Below are 15,214 nucleotides of genomic sequence, written 5' to 3' on the forward strand. Positions count from 1 at the left end.
CATGCCATGGTCTGCAGCAGAATGGCAGCTTCTTCTGGGGGGCGGAGTTTCTGACAGAGTGTTTATATCAATTTTATGTGAAAAAATAATCTTAGAGCCGAGCCCAATAGGTGGCACTGTAGAGCTTTTATTCCATCTCCCTTATTTGCATCACCATTGATGTCATGGCACAAGTATTCATCACAGATAAGTAGTTATAAGGGGAGGGCCGCAGAGATAAGTAGTTATAAGGGGAGGGCCGCAGAGATAAGTAGTTATAAGGGGAGGGCCGCACAGATAAGTAGTTATAAGGGGAGGGCCGCACAGATAAGTAGTTATAAGGGGAGGGCCGCACAGATAAGTAGTTATAAGGGGAGGGCCGCACAGATAAGTAGTTATAAGGGGAGGGCCGCACAGATAAGTAGTTATAAGGGGAGGGCCGCACAGATAAGTAGTTATAAGGGGAGGGCCGCACAGATAAGTAGTTATAAGGGGAGGGCCGCAGAGATAAGTAGTTATAAGGGGAGGGCCGCAGAGATAAGTAGTTATAAGGGGAGGGCCGCAGAGATAAGTAGTTATAAGGGGAGGGCCGCACAGATAAGTAGTTATAAGGGGAGGGCCGCACAGATAAGTAGTTATAAGGGGAGGGCCGCACAGATAAGTAGTTATAAGGGGAGGGCCGCACAGATAAGTAGTTATAAGGGGAGGGCCGCACAGATAAGTAGTTATAAGGGGAGGGCCGCACAGATAAGTAGTTATAAGGGGAGGGCCGCAGAGATAAGTAGTTATAAGGGGAGGGCCGCAGAGATAAGTAGTTATAAGGGGAGGGCCGCAGAGATAAGTAGTTATAAGGGGAGGGCCGCAGAGATAAGTAGTTATAAGGGGAGGGCCGCAGAGATAAGTAGTTATAAGGGGAGGGCCGCAGAGATAAGTAGTTATAAGGGGAGGGCCGCAGAGATAAGTAGTTATAAGGGGAGGGCCGCAGAGATAAGTAGTTATAAGGGGAGGGCCGCAGAGATAAGTAGTTATAAGGGGAGGGCCGCAGAGATAAGTAGTTATAAGGGGAGGGCCGCAGAGATAAGTAGTTATAAGGGGAGGGCCGCAGAGATAAGTAGTTATAAGGGGAGGGCCGCAGAGATAAGTAGTTATAAGGGGAGGGCCGCAGAGATAAGTAGTTATAAGGGGAGGGCCGCAGAGATAAGTAATTATAAGGGGAGGGCCGCACAGATAAGTAGTTATAAGGGGAGGGCCGCAGAGATGGACACGGATTACTTACCGGTAGTCCCTTTTCCAGGAGTCATCACGACGGCCCCATTACATATGGAGGTTGCCCTCTGACCCAGGTAGGGACAGGAAGAGTTTAAAAGCACCTCCCTTTCCACCCATGCTTCAGTGACTTATAAATCATTACGGTGGACAATGTTTACTAAACCAAATTTTACCTTTATTCGGTCATATTTACATTTGAAGAACATAAATTATTCTTAAAGGGGAGGGAACTATGGGCCGTCGTGATGACTCCTGGAAAAGGGACTACCGGTAAGTAATCCGTGTCCTTCCAGAGCGTCATCCCGACGGCCCCATTACATATGGAGTATACCAAATTATACGTGGCCCTAGGGTGGGACTACTGCCTGAAGGACTTTACGTCCGTAACTCAGGTCTTTGTCCGACTGGACGTTAACCCTGTAATGTCGGGTAAATGTATGTATACTCGACCAGGTCGCCGCCTTGCAGATCTGCTCGGCAGACGCCTGGCCTTTTTCTGCCCAAGAGGAGGAAAGAGAGCGAGTGGAGTGAGCTCTAATTTTTCCCGGAGGGTCGAGACCCCTGGCTTTATATGCCTCTTGGATGGCGGTCTTGATCCACCTCGCGATGGTGCTCTTAGTTGCCGTCTTTCCTTTTGCCGGCCCCTGAAATTGAATGAAGAGGTTATTATTTTTACGGAAAGAGCGGGTGGCCTCTAGGTACGCTAGAACAGCTCTCCTAACGTCTAGGTTATGAAATTCTCTCTCTTTCTCGTTACGGGGATTTTGACAGAAGGAGGGCAGAGTGATCGTCTGCTCCCTATGAAATTTTGACACTACCTTCGGAAGGAAGGCTGGGTCTAGTTTGAAGGTAATCCTGTCGTCTTGTATTACCATGTATGGTTCAATACATTGTAATGCTTGCAATTCCCCTATTCTCCGAGCCGATGTTATGGCAACTAAAAGGGTAACTTTTAGTGTGAGCAGCCTCAAGGAGAGTTGTGAGAGGGGTTCGAAGGGGGATTGGCAAAAGCTAGTTAAGACTATATTTAGGTCCCAGGTAGGAAAGGTTTCTCTAACAAAGGGTCGAAGCCGTTCTGCCCCTTTGAGAAACCTACGCACCCAGCGGTGTTCTGCCAAGGGAAAATCTAGATAGGACCCTAGTGCTGCTGTATGGACTTTAAGGGTTCTAGGACTAAGGCCTTTTTCTAGGCCTGCCTGCAAAAATTCCAGGATTACGGGAATGTCAATTCCTGGGATTTTCCCTGGCTCTATTTTACAGAACTCTGTGAATTTTTTCCCTATCCTATCGTAGATGGCTATCGTGATAGGTTTACGGCTTTTTGTTAGGGTAGTAATTACATTATGGGAGAGTCCCTTCCCACGCAGTATCATGCTTTCAGCATCCATGCTGCTAGCTTCAATTTCTCGACCCCTGGGTATGTTAGTGGGCCCTGGAGGAGAAGATCTTCTACGGCTGGTAGTAGGAATGGACCCTGGATCGCCAAGGCTTTTAGCAGGGGATACCAGGGCCTTTTGTCCCACATAGGGGCAACTAGTATGACTGACGCCCGGCTGGTTTGGATTTTCCTGAGGGTGCGGGGGATCAGTGGGAAGGGAGGAAAGGCGTAGGCTAGGTCCATGTCCCAGCTTTGGGACAGGGCGTCTACCCCGCGTGGATTGTCTCTGGGGTTCAGCGAGTAAAAGTCCTGGCACTTTGAATTTCTCTTCGTGGCGAACAGGTCTATCTGCGGTTCTCCCCACTGGCAGATTAGTTGGTCGAAGACTCGCTGATTCAGTCCCCATTCTCCTGGATGGATGCTCTGTCTGCTCAGGAAGTCGGCAGCGACGTTTGTGGACCCTTTTAAGTGGATCGCTGAGAGGGACAGCACGTTGGATTCCGCCCAGCGGAGTATCTCTGTTGCCAGTCGTTGCAGGTGCGGGTGTCGCGTTCCCCCCTGGTGACGAACAAATGACAGAGCTGTCATATTATCGGTTAGGATTTTGACATGCCTTCCTTTTATAAGGGGTTCTGCCGCCTGAAGGGCTTCCCAGATTGCCCTTAGTTCTCTGAAATTGGATGAGCGTTTAGCTACTTGGGGGTCCCAAATCCCCTGTAGATTTTGGTCGGCTACTTGGGCTCCCCATCCCGTTTTGCTGGCATCTGTTGTGATGGGTACGGTAGATTCTTGTGACCAAGAGGTACCTTTGCTTAGGTTCCTCTGTGAGGTCCACCAGCGTAGGGACTCTTTGACTCGGACGGACAGGCTCACCTTCTTATCCAGGGATGTCTGCCGTTTGTCCCAGTTGGCAAGGATAAATCCTTGTAATTGCCGGGTATGGGCCTGTGCCCATGGGACTATCTGAATGCAAGCCGTCAGGATGCCCAGCACCTTCATTGTTTCTCTAATGGAAACCGCCGTAGCCTGACAGAAGGATTTTACTCTTTGGGTGAGGTCTTCCTTCCTAGATGATGGAAGCCGGGATTCCTGGATGTGGGAGTCTAGTAATACTCCCAGGTACACCTTTTGTGTACCAGGGTTCAAGTCGGACTTCTGCTTGTTAACTATCCACCCTAAACTGTTTAGGGTGGATAAGACCATGGATAGGTCTATACGCATGGTCTTCTCCGTCCTTGACACCAACAAAAAGTCATCCAGATACGGAAATATGCGGATCTGATTCCGCCTGAAGTAGGCTACCATCTCTATAACGATTTTCGTGAATACCCGAGGGGCGGTGGAGATTCCGAATGGAAGGGCCGTGAATTGGTAATGTTGGATCTTGTCTCCCTCCCGCAGAGCAAACCTCAGGTACTTGTGATGGGCTGCCGTTATTGGGACATGGTAATATGCATCTTTAAGATCTATGGTGCACATTACACTATCTCGATCTATTAGTGGGACGATGGATCTTACTGTTTCCATCTTGAATTTTTTGTACGAGATAAATTGATTTAGGGCTTTAAGATTAAATATAGTCCTAATGGAACCATTCGGTTTTTTTATTAGAAATAGGGGGGAATAGAATCCCTCACCCCTTTCGTAATCGGGGACTTGTGTAATGACCCCTAGGTCCTTAAGTTCCTGAACGCCTTTTATGAGGTTCCCTTGTTCCTGTAGGGACCCCGGGGAGGTTATAAGGAATCTCCTAGGGGGTAGCGAGTGGAATTCAATTTGGTACCCTGCTTCGATTATTCGGAGTACCCAGGGGTTAGACGTTACCCCTTGCCACTGGCTTAGATAGCCCGCTAATCTACCCCCTGTTTGTTCAGGGGAGGGTTGGACTTCCTTACCCCGACCTCCCTTGGGGTACGACCATCTTCCAGTCTTCCCTTTCCCTTTAACTTCGGGAGGAGGCTGGCGCATCCTCTTCGGGAAGGATGGTTTCCTGAAAGGTTGTCTGTCAGGCAGGGTTTTACTCTTGTCGCCGACTTTTTCCAGGATTTTGTCCAGGACGGGCCCAAACATATATTCCCCTTGGAAGGGGATGGCGCAGAGCTTATTTTTGGATGTAATGTCTGCGGCCCAAGTCTTCAGCCATAGTGCCCTTCTCGCTGAGTTGCTGAGGACTCCGGTTTTTGCCCCGTATCTTACCGTTTCCGCTGATGCGTCAGCCAGGAAGGCGGTAGCCATTTTTAAGAGGGGGAGACAGCTGGCCAACTCCTCTCTGGGGGCCCGATCCTTTATGGAGGCTTCTAGCCTGTTTAGCCAGAGCGCCATGGATCTAGCCACTGAGGTTGAGGCTATGTTAGCCTCGATGGTGAGGGATGTTGCCTCCCAGGCTTTCTTCATTAATCCGTCGATTTTTTTATCCATCGGATCGGATAGCTGGGAGGTGTCCTCGAAGGGCAAGAGGGTCTTCTTGGCCACTTTTGCGATCTGGATGTCCACCTTGGGGGTTTCCCTGTACAGGCGGACGTCCTCGGTAGCGAATGCGAGCCGGTTTCGGATCTCTTTTGGAACAGTGATCCTTTTTTCCGGTTCCTGCCATTCATCTGTGATCACTTGCTGCAGCGTCTGGTTGACTGGGAACATGATCTTTCTTCTAGATCGGAGGCCGCCAAACATCTCATCCTGGATTGTTCTCGGCGGGTTATCTTCCTCAATTTGCATTGTTTCCCTCACCGCCTTGATGAGGTGCGCAATGTCGCTTGATGAGAAGTAATATTTCTTCTCGTCTTCTATGGGAACTGGTGGGTCCTCTAATTCCCCTTCGGACAGGAGCTCCAGCGATTCACCGGAGATCGAACTCGCCGACTCGGTCTGTCTAGGTCTTTTAGGGACCCGTGACGGACCTGGCTGGGCCTGGGGAAGGGACGCCATGGAAGCCTGCAGCTCTTCCCTTATCATGCAGCGGATATCGGATTTGAATGCTGCTTTCTCCTCTGCGAGAATTTTCCCCGTGCATCTGTGAAGGCAGAGCAATTCACTGTTATAGCAGTGCAAGCGTTGGATTCAGGAGCATTACTTGCGGTAATACACTCACTCCTCGCATAGGGGTTTTTTATAGCTCTCCTCGAGCCTTTTGTTGCAGAGGACGCATTTTTTCGATTTTTTCCTCGGGTCCATTTTCTTTGGACCCTCCTTATCCATCTACCCATGAAAGTGGGGGAGAGGGGAGACAAGAAAGGGAACATATATGCATCCGCTGTACAAGTGACCATTTGCGCATGTTTTGGCGTATAGCCTACTTACAGTTGGTAGGGTGTCAATCTCTCCCTCACGTGCTGAGCTGTCGCGGGTAGACATACTCACATACACTTGTCTGGCAGTCAGCAGGAACCTCCATGGAGTTTAGCCTGCTTTTATGGGGAGGATTTTCAAATTTGGCGCCATTTCCGGGTTTTCGCCGGTAGCCACGCCCCCTACGTTGTGCGCGTGACGTCACCACGCCGGATGACGTCACCGCTATGCGCCCGAGGTCCAGGGAGGCCGCCGCTGCCGTTCCCCTGCCAGGAGGAACTATCCCATCACAGCAGCGGCGGCCCGAACATGCGATCCGCGCGAGGGAGACCAGCGCTACTGGGCGACTGACGGCTCCGTCGGCAGCGCAGGTCGGGGATGCAGGGACTCTTGAGTGTGCGGCCCCGACCTCTACCCCTCCAGGGGGGCCGCACAGCGTGCGGTAAGTATTTCTTTGCGGTAAGTCTTCTTGCCTCCGCAGCTTCCTATCTCCTGCAGCTCTGGAGCTGCTCCTCTGTCCCACCGTAGGGACAGGAAGACACTGAAGCATGGGTGGAAAGGGAGGTGCTTTTAAACTCTTCCTGTCCCTACCTGGGTCAGAGGGCAACCTCCATATGTAATGGGGCCGTCGGGATGACGCTCTGGAAAAGTAGTTATAAGGGGAGGGCCGCACAGATAAGTAGTTATAAGGGGAGGGCCGCACAGATAAGTAGTTATAAGGGGAGGGCCGCACAGATAAGTAGTTATAAGGGGAGGGCCGCACAGATAAGTCGTTATAAGGGGAGGGCCGCACAGATAAGTCGTTATAAGGGGAGGGCCGCAGAGATAAGTAGTTGTAAGGGGAGGGCCGCACAGATAAGTAGTTATAAGGGGAGGGCCGCAGAGATAAGTAGTTATAAGGGGAGGGCCGCACAGATAAGTAGTTATAAGGGGAGGGCCGCACAGATAAGTAGTTATAAGGGGAGGGCCGCACAGATAAGTAGTTATAAGGGGAGGGCCGCACAGATAAGTAGTTATAAGGGGAGGGCCGCACAGATAAGTAGTTATAAGTGGAGGGCCGCACAGATAAGTAGTTATAAGGGGAGGGCCGCACAGATAAGTAGTTATAAGGGGAGGGCCGCACAGATATAAGGGGAGGGCCGCACAGATATAAGGGGAGGGCCGCACAGATAAGTAGTTATAAGGGGAGGGCCGCACAGATAAAAGGGGAGGGCCGCACAGATAAAAGGGGAGGGCCGCACACATATAAGGGGAGGGCCGCACATCTGTCGCTTTTCCTTTTATACTGGATAGTATGTATCTTATAGCAAACCTTCTGTACTTCTTCCTCTTACCACAACACTTGGCAGCAGCAGTGCAGAGTTCCTCTGCGGAGTACTGTCCGCCCGGGAAGGTCATCTGCGGATCAGACTCGGAAGTAGATGGAGAGGAAGATGCATACAAGAGCAACTTCAGAGAGCCTGTGGCCGAAGAGTAGGAGCTGCAGGAGCGTGAACCACACAGGAGCGGGGCATCCTCACCGGACATCTGCGGAGACACGGAACCAGTTACTGTACTGTACGCAATATGACATGCCAGCAGAGACCATCACAAGTGCCTTACAGGCCACAGAACAGACAAAGGCACCTTGACTTCATCCCATAAGAGCTGGCCTAACATTTCCATAAGTGCCAGCCCCGATACAAGCTGCAGTGATGCCAGTCACCATGTATATACATAACCACCCGCAGTCTACCCTCCCACCCACTATATATGACATCTACTGTATATCCACTGACTGACTCCTCGGGTGACGTTTCTTGGCAGACTGTTTTTGTGGGGTGGTTTGCCATTGCCTTTCACAGTCATCTTTACCCCCCAGCAAGCTGGGTGCTCACTTTACCGACCTTGGAAGGATGGAGGCTGAGTCGACCCTGAGCCGGCTACCTTAACCAAGCGGGGATAGAACCTGCAACCTTCAGGGTATGAGCGACAGCGTAGGACTGCATTCTGCTGCCTTAACAATACCAAGTGGTCCTCAAATAATAAATTGGGTTGTCTAAAAAAGCGCCCACAGTTTGAGATCAACCCCCCCCCCCCCCCCTTGTATATGCTGATTACATTAACCCCTTGAAACCACAGGACGTAGGGTTACATCATGGCAGCGTGGTACTTAATGCGACAGGACGTAACCTTATAACATGTGGTGAGCCTGCACCATCCCGCAGGAGGAGCCGGCTGTACCAATAGCTGGCCTCCACCTGCAACAGCGGGGATACATGAGAACAGCGACTCCCGCTGTTAACCCCCTACATGCTGTGATCTATGTAGATAGCTGTATGTAAACGGTTCACAGAGGAAGGGTGCTCCCTCTGTGACGTCATTGGACCCCCGTAATGTAATCACAGAGGGCTGGTGGGTAGCCATGATAACAGGATGCCAGATACAGGCGTCCCGGCTTGCCACTGCCTACAGTACAGAAGTCCAGTGATGCCTTATCACAGCTGCTATGGTTCAGGACACATTCAGGGGCCTAAACAGTGTAAAAAAAAAACAAAAAAAACTCTTTTTTGCTCATTTTCTCCTATTTATATAAAAAATAAAAAATGTAAGAAAACCCGGCATATTTGGTATTATTGTGTCCATTATGACCTCTATTATAGTGTGAGCGCAATAAAAACGTAAAACAGCGGAGGCAAAATGCTTCATTTGTTTGTTTTACCTCCCAAAAAGCGCAAAAAAGGTGTATGTACCCCAAAAAGGTACAGATAAAAGCTACAAAGAAGAAGTCCCCGCAGAGCGCCGTCCGTGGAAAGATAGAAACACTTATGGGACTTTGAACGCAACGATGGAAAAATAATTCTAATTTCCGAAAAAGGGGTTTTATTGTGCAAAAGTGGAAAAACCTAAAAGAAAAAAATTATATTTTTGGTATCGTTGTAACCCTACCGACCCGCAGATAAAATGTAATATGTCATTAACCCCTTAGTCGATGAATCCAATGTGAATAGCATAGCAGCACCCCAGAACTATAGCACTGCTAGTGCGAGGGATACATGGCATGCAGAAACCGACTGGCAGGATCCAGAGAGCAGCAGCATCACCACGTCTGGGTGAAAACGTCAGCGCATCCAGATGGATGCTCCGTTATACACAGATAATGCGCGACGTTTGGGGTCTGTCGCAGGCTCAGGACCACAAACACACATGAGGGGCTTTATACAAACCACCACCAATCATGTATCACCAATTAAAACGTATACTCCCACATCAGCTGTGTATACTTACCCACGGGCCCCGTTGTGAAGCTGGGGCCGGCCAGGTCAGCCTGTGACATGTCAGTGGCGTCCAAGCGCTCAACTGCTCATGCAGAGGATTCACTACTTCCCATGATAGCAACTGGTGTCACATCCTCAGCCAAGAGGGCTTTAATCCTCAGGGGATGCGTGTTTTTACGTCCTCTAGGATTAAAGCCCACTTGGGCAGGACGTAAAAAGGCAATGCCAAGTTATTGCTTAATGAAAAAAATAATAATTTTTCCCCCAGAATTTTTTTTAAAGGATGGGCCAAACATCCCCCGAGATATGAGATGATGTCCTATGTGAAAGTAGAGTGAGCTGCAGATGGCCGACACCGAAGATCACAGCTGCGCCCGCGGGATCTATAGGGAAAAGCATCAAAATATCAGTAAGTATCCGAACAACTGGCGAACGCTTCCACACATGACAAGGGGTTAGACTCCAAATATAGGCCGGACGGATGTAGGGTGTTCAATTCAAAGACCCATTTGGATGTGATAAGTAGCCAGGAACCAGGAGATGCCCCCAGGGGCCGCGGTGACCGATCCCCGGACCCGTGAATGCCACTATCCAATGGATACCGGCGATCACAAAAAAAAATTTAGTTTCACCTCCCCTCATGAATCGGATCCATGAGGGGAGGTGAAAATACTCACCTTGGGTCCTCTGCGATGTCCTGGTCTTCAGGGACCTGAAGTCCCCTTCTGCGCATGCACAAAGGGGCACAGCAGGGCTCAGGCCTCAGGAAATGTAAAATCCCCCTGCCCCTGGCTACCATGTGTACAATGTGTAGCCAGCAGCAGAGAGATGTCACCGGGGACGTGATCCAATGGAGAACAGGTCACCGCGCTACGTGGTACTTGTGTTATGTGTATATCCTTAGCGATAAGCATAAAGGTAAGTAGTGGTATAAGAAGGACACTTACTGGACAGGAGGGGGGTATGTGTGTATAATGCAGAAGCCCCCTCCTTGAAGTGCTGACTCCAATCACTGACGAAAAGTACACTCCAGTGTACAGGATAAAAATCCAAGGTTTATTTCTGATCCACCGATTGTGGAATCAATAAAAGGCAACGCGTTTCAGTGTCAAAGGAACACCTTTCTCAAGTCAATAAAGTAAAGCATAAAAACATGTAAAACATACATTTATAATGAAACTGAAAGCTCAGTCAGTGCATGGGTAGCGCCATATTGGGGGAGGGGTTAGTAGTGACAGCGTATGGCGTCATAAGGGGAGGAGTCAGGCACGTATAATGATGTGGGAGGGGCTGTAAGCCCGAGAATCTGGAAAGAGGGAATAAGGTCCTTAATGTAGTTATGGTGCCAGTCTAAAAGTAAAAAGATAATAGCTATGAGTCGTGGATGTGGGACTAAATGATAAAAAGAATGAGAGCGGGCCGTATACTTTGCGGGGGGCGTGGTCGGCTGTGTGCCGTGGCCATAAGGCAGATAAGATGGCGGGATACGCCGTGTTTAAGGAAGCCCTTGGTTATATTGTTCCTGTGTTGTCCGATGGTGCGTCCCACATATCCTAATCCGCATGGGCATTCTAGATAGTAGATCACAGAATTCGTAGCGCAGTCTAGTAGGTTTTTCATATGGTGTGTTGGGTCGTCCAACTGGACTTTCATCTCTTTTCTGCCGTGGGTAGGGGGGTACAGCGCTGGCACCTGGGTTTCCACATTTGAAGGCACCTTTTATATTATTTAAAATGGCGTTATTACCCATTGTTTTTAATCTTCTCCTTTTCTTGGTGTTTTGGATCCGTCTATGCGGGCATGAAGGGGCTACTAATTCTTTTATAGTCTTGCTCCTCCGGAACGTGAGGGTTGGATTAGCGGCAAGTGGACTCTGTAAAAAGGGGTCCTCTTTGAGGATATTCCAATGATTTTGAAACTTTTTGGATTTTGGCATGTTGGGTACTGTATTTAGTTATGAATCTTGGTTGATTGTCTGATAGTTTTGAATCACATTTCCTTTATCTTTATTTTTTACTGTTGTTTCAGAGCTTTTTTTTTATCAGCTTGCTCCACCAATGGGTTGGGATAACTTTTTTCTCTGAAACGTTTTTTTAGGATATCTGATTGGGCTATGAAATCATCAGTTTTTGTACCATTTCTACCTAAACGGGTGAACTGTCCGTAGGGAATATTATTTTTCCGTTTTCGCATGGCAGCTCTTATAGCTAAGATAACTATTGGTGTCCGTTCTTTTAAAGTAGGTTTTGGTGATTATTTCCTGATTTTCTACATATACTTCTATATCCAAAAACGTTGCTTTAGAGTTACTTTGCTCTTCAGTGAAGCTTAAGCCCCAGTTATTCTTATTTAGTTTCTCAATGAAGCTTAGAAGACCTTCTTCAATTCCTTCCCAAATGAGGAATATGTCATCGATATATCTGCGATAGAATTTTATATTATGTTCTTCTATTTTTTCTTCGAACGTCCCCATGAAAAGGTTTGCGTAAACAGGTGCAAATTTTGTACCCATGGCGGTGCCTTTCTGCTGTAAATAGAATTGCTCTTTATATGTGAAGTAGTTGTTATCTATATATATATAAAGCTGAAAGCCCTCACTGACTGACTGACTGATTCACTGACTGACTCACTGACTCACTGACTGACTGACTGACTGACTCACTCACTGACTGACTCGCCAAAAGTACTCCAACTTCCCAATTTCATAGAAACATGAAATTTGGCGCAAGCATAGATTATCTCCAAAATAGGAAAAGCTAATGGGTCCCAACTCGATTATTCAATTCTAGCGCAAAAGAATTGGCATCGAAATTTTACGTACGGAATCTAAATCTCTCACTTCCCAATGTCATAGAAACGGGAAATTTGGCACGGGCATTGAATATGTCATAAATAGGAAAAGCTAATGGGTCCCAACTCCATTATTCAATTCTAGCACAAAAGAATTAGCGTCAAAATTTTACGTACGGAATGTAATTTTTTCACATTCCGGTGTCATAGAAACAGGAAATTTGGCACAAGCATTGAATATGTCATAAATAGGAAAAGTTAATGGGTCCCAACGCGATTATTCAATTCTAGCGCAAAATAATTAGCGTCCAAATTTTAGGTATGGAATCTAATTCTCTCACTTCCTGATGTAATTTTATATAAAGGAAACGTCGCATGGTTACCTCCCCGTGGTGTTTCCTGGGTAACGCAGAGAACTATGCAAAATGGTGAACATATGTTTTTCCTCAGTATACTTTCCGTGTGAACACCAGATAAACACCAGTACCAAATTAACTCGGGCGAAGCTAGATATATCAGCTAGTGTAATATAAACTCAATGGCTCTGAGTACAAACTCTTTTTGGTTCTTAGGCATTTGGTCGTCTTTAGATAGAAAATGATCTATTGCCATAATTCCTTTTTCATGCACTATGTTAGTGTATAGAGCCGTAACATCTAGTGTGCAGAATATATAACCTTCTCGCCATCTTATCTGCCTTATGGCCACGGCACACAGCCGACCACGCCCCCCGCAAAGTATACGGCCCGCTCTCATTCTTTTTATCATTTAGTCCCACATCCACGACTCATAGCTATTATCTTTTTACTTTTAGACTGGCACCATAACTACATTAAGGACCTTATTCCCTCTTTCCAGATTCTCGGGCTTACAGCCCCTCCCACATCATTATACGTGCCTGACTCCTCCCCTTATGACGCCATACGCTGTCACTACTAACCCCTCCCCCAATATGGCGCTACCCATGCACTGACTGAGCTTTCAGTTTCATTATAAATGTATGTTTTACATGTTTTTATGCTTTACTTTATTGACTTGAGAAAGGTGTTCCTTTGACACCGAAACGCGTTGCCTTTTATTGATTCCACAATCGGTGGATCAGAAATAAACCTTGGATTTTATCCTGTACACTGGAGTGTACTTTTCGTCAGTGATTGGAGTCAGCACTTCAAGGAGGGGGCTTCTGCAATACGCACACCCCCCTCCTGTCCAGTAAGTGTCCTTCTTATACCACTACTTACCTTTATGCTTATCGCTAAGGATATACACATAACACAAGTACCACGTAGCGCGGTGACATATCTTTTCTAACGCCATTGTATTGTATATTTCTCTGTGAGGGTTACCCTTTATAAGGGAAACCCTTTTTAACGTCCTGCAGCTCTCCTGATAACAAGTGGATCGGGTACTTGTGAAGTTTCTTCGGAGTTTTGAAGACCTTGTGGCGCATTCCTACCCCATTTAATGGAGAACAGGGATCATCTAAAGCAAAAAAAGAGGTGTAAAAAAGTAAAAAAAAAAAAAAAAAGTTTGAATCATGCGATCGGTGAGATGAGATGAAACTTTTTACCGGAGGCCTCAGTATTTAAATCCCGACGCGTTCCTCCTCCTCGGACCTTCCCGAAATTCTGCGCATGTGACCGCCAGCAAAACACCGGACACATGCGCAGGAGTCGGGGAGCTCAGGAAACTTAAAATCTCCTTACTCCCAGCGACCAGCAGTGGCCGAGAGCCTGGAGCAGTGACCGGTGGCCTCGTTGAGCGGTCCCCGGTCATGTGATAAAAAGGTAGCGATCTACCTTTGGCCGGTCTCACATGACCGGATAGGAATTACGGATTCCGCATGCGTCTGATCCGCGGTAATACGCAGATCAATCGCATTGGATTACACAATTCCGCTCACATTAGTGGGTCGGAGTTGTGTAATCCACTCACAGAAAAGAGAACGCAGCAGGTTCTATTTTACTATATTGTGCTCCACGGTCGTGGATATACCCGCAGCCCATACGTAACTACATTGTATACGGGCTGCGGGTACCCATGTCATCGCTAAGCGAAGGTTCGGGAAATGCAAACAACAAAAAATGTGTACTGCGAATGACCGCCTGTGTGAGTAGGCAGTTATGCGCAGTACATTACGCGGCTGTACGCAGGGTCACAGCCGGGCTCACAGATGGGATCTGCTGCGGGCCTCCACAAGCGGATTCCACATCCGGCCATGTGATCCCAGCGTTATTCAGACCGCTACCTGTAATCTGTATTTTACAAGAAGCCCCGGGAACGCTCGCCTTCCTGCAGCTCCAGGAGCAGCTTGTTGAGCGCCTTCTGTGTGAGACCGCCGCACCTCATTAAGCTTACAGAGACTCAGTGCGCCACTTTTTACACCCCATACCCGCTACTGAGGTCACGAAATACCCCCAAAAAGCATGAGGAGGGGGGGATACCCGGTGTTATTGCCCCATGTACCCATCCCAACCAGCCTCCGTAATTCCCCCTGTCTTCGGACACCCCACACAGTTCACATTGTTACTTTTATCTAATATTTGGGGAACGCCAAAAGGGGGGGGGGGGGGGCTATATTTAGGGAGTCAATTTCTTTTCTGCACAAATGGGCAATGGGGCCCGGAATGTATTCAGTTGTGCCCTGCAATCCAACGGGTGTTCCTCCATTATAGGCCTTGCCATGTGTCCTGTAAGTAGATTAGGGGCACAATGGGTATGTGTCTGAACACGGGACAAACAGGGGATCCATTTTGGGGTGAAAGTCTTCATTTATATGTGTGCTGTATAAAAAAACTGTTTAAATTGACACAAAAATGAAAATTGTAATTTTTTCCTTCTGCTTTGCTTAAATTTATTCAAAAACTGTAAGGTAAAAATACGCAGTACAGCCCTAGATGAAGGGGTCTAGTTTTCAAAATGGGGTCATTTGTGGGGCTCTTCTATGGTTTTGGCTGCTCAAGGGCTCTACAAATGGGCAATGGGGCCTAAAAGGCCTTCAAGCTAAATGTCTGTTCTGAAAGCCACCGGCTGCTCCTTACATTTTGGGCCCCGTTGTGCATAGAGACGTAATATTAGGGCCACAATGGGTATGTGTCTGAGCACAGGACAAACAGAGGGGTCTGTTTTGGGGTGCAAATCCTCATTTTCATCTCCATTATAGAAAAAAAATATGTCTTTAAAATGACATATTTGCAAAAATGTGAATTTTTATTTTTCTCCTCTAAATTGCATTAATTCCTGATAAAAAAAATGC

At 47.7% G+C, this 15,214-nt stretch overlaps 2 protein-coding genes across 3 annotated transcripts in view; both read right to left on the reverse strand.

The window, feature by feature from the left end:
- JAK3 (Janus kinase 3) overlaps nucleotides 1–15,214 on the reverse strand; it is a 224,072-nt gene that overhangs the window by 161,333 nt on the left and 47,525 nt on the right. For both annotated transcript variants that reach the window (XM_066604769.1, XM_066604768.1), the window contains exon 2: nucleotides 7,246–7,438. In XM_066604769.1, the coding sequence (XP_066460866.1) occupies nucleotides 7,246–7,438 (193 nt within the window). The remainder of the gene's footprint in view (nucleotides 1–7,245; nucleotides 7,439–15,214) is intronic.
- LOC136628671 (uncharacterized) lies at nucleotides 1,402–6,547 on the reverse strand. Its single transcript, XM_066604767.1, has 2 exons — nucleotides 4,522–6,547; nucleotides 1,402–3,184 (listed from the first exon to the last, which is right to left on the reverse strand). The coding sequence occupies exons 1-2, from the start codon at nucleotides 5,576–5,578 to the stop codon at nucleotides 1,596–1,598; spliced, it is 2,646 nt and encodes an 881-aa protein (XP_066460864.1). The 5' UTR covers nucleotides 5,579–6,547; the 3' UTR covers nucleotides 1,402–1,595.

This window comes from Eleutherodactylus coqui, chromosome 5 (genome assembly GCF_035609145.1).
Source record: "Eleutherodactylus coqui strain aEleCoq1 chromosome 5, aEleCoq1.hap1, whole genome shotgun sequence".
NCBI classification, from domain to species: Eukaryota; Metazoa; Chordata; class Amphibia; order Anura; family Eleutherodactylidae; genus Eleutherodactylus; species Eleutherodactylus coqui.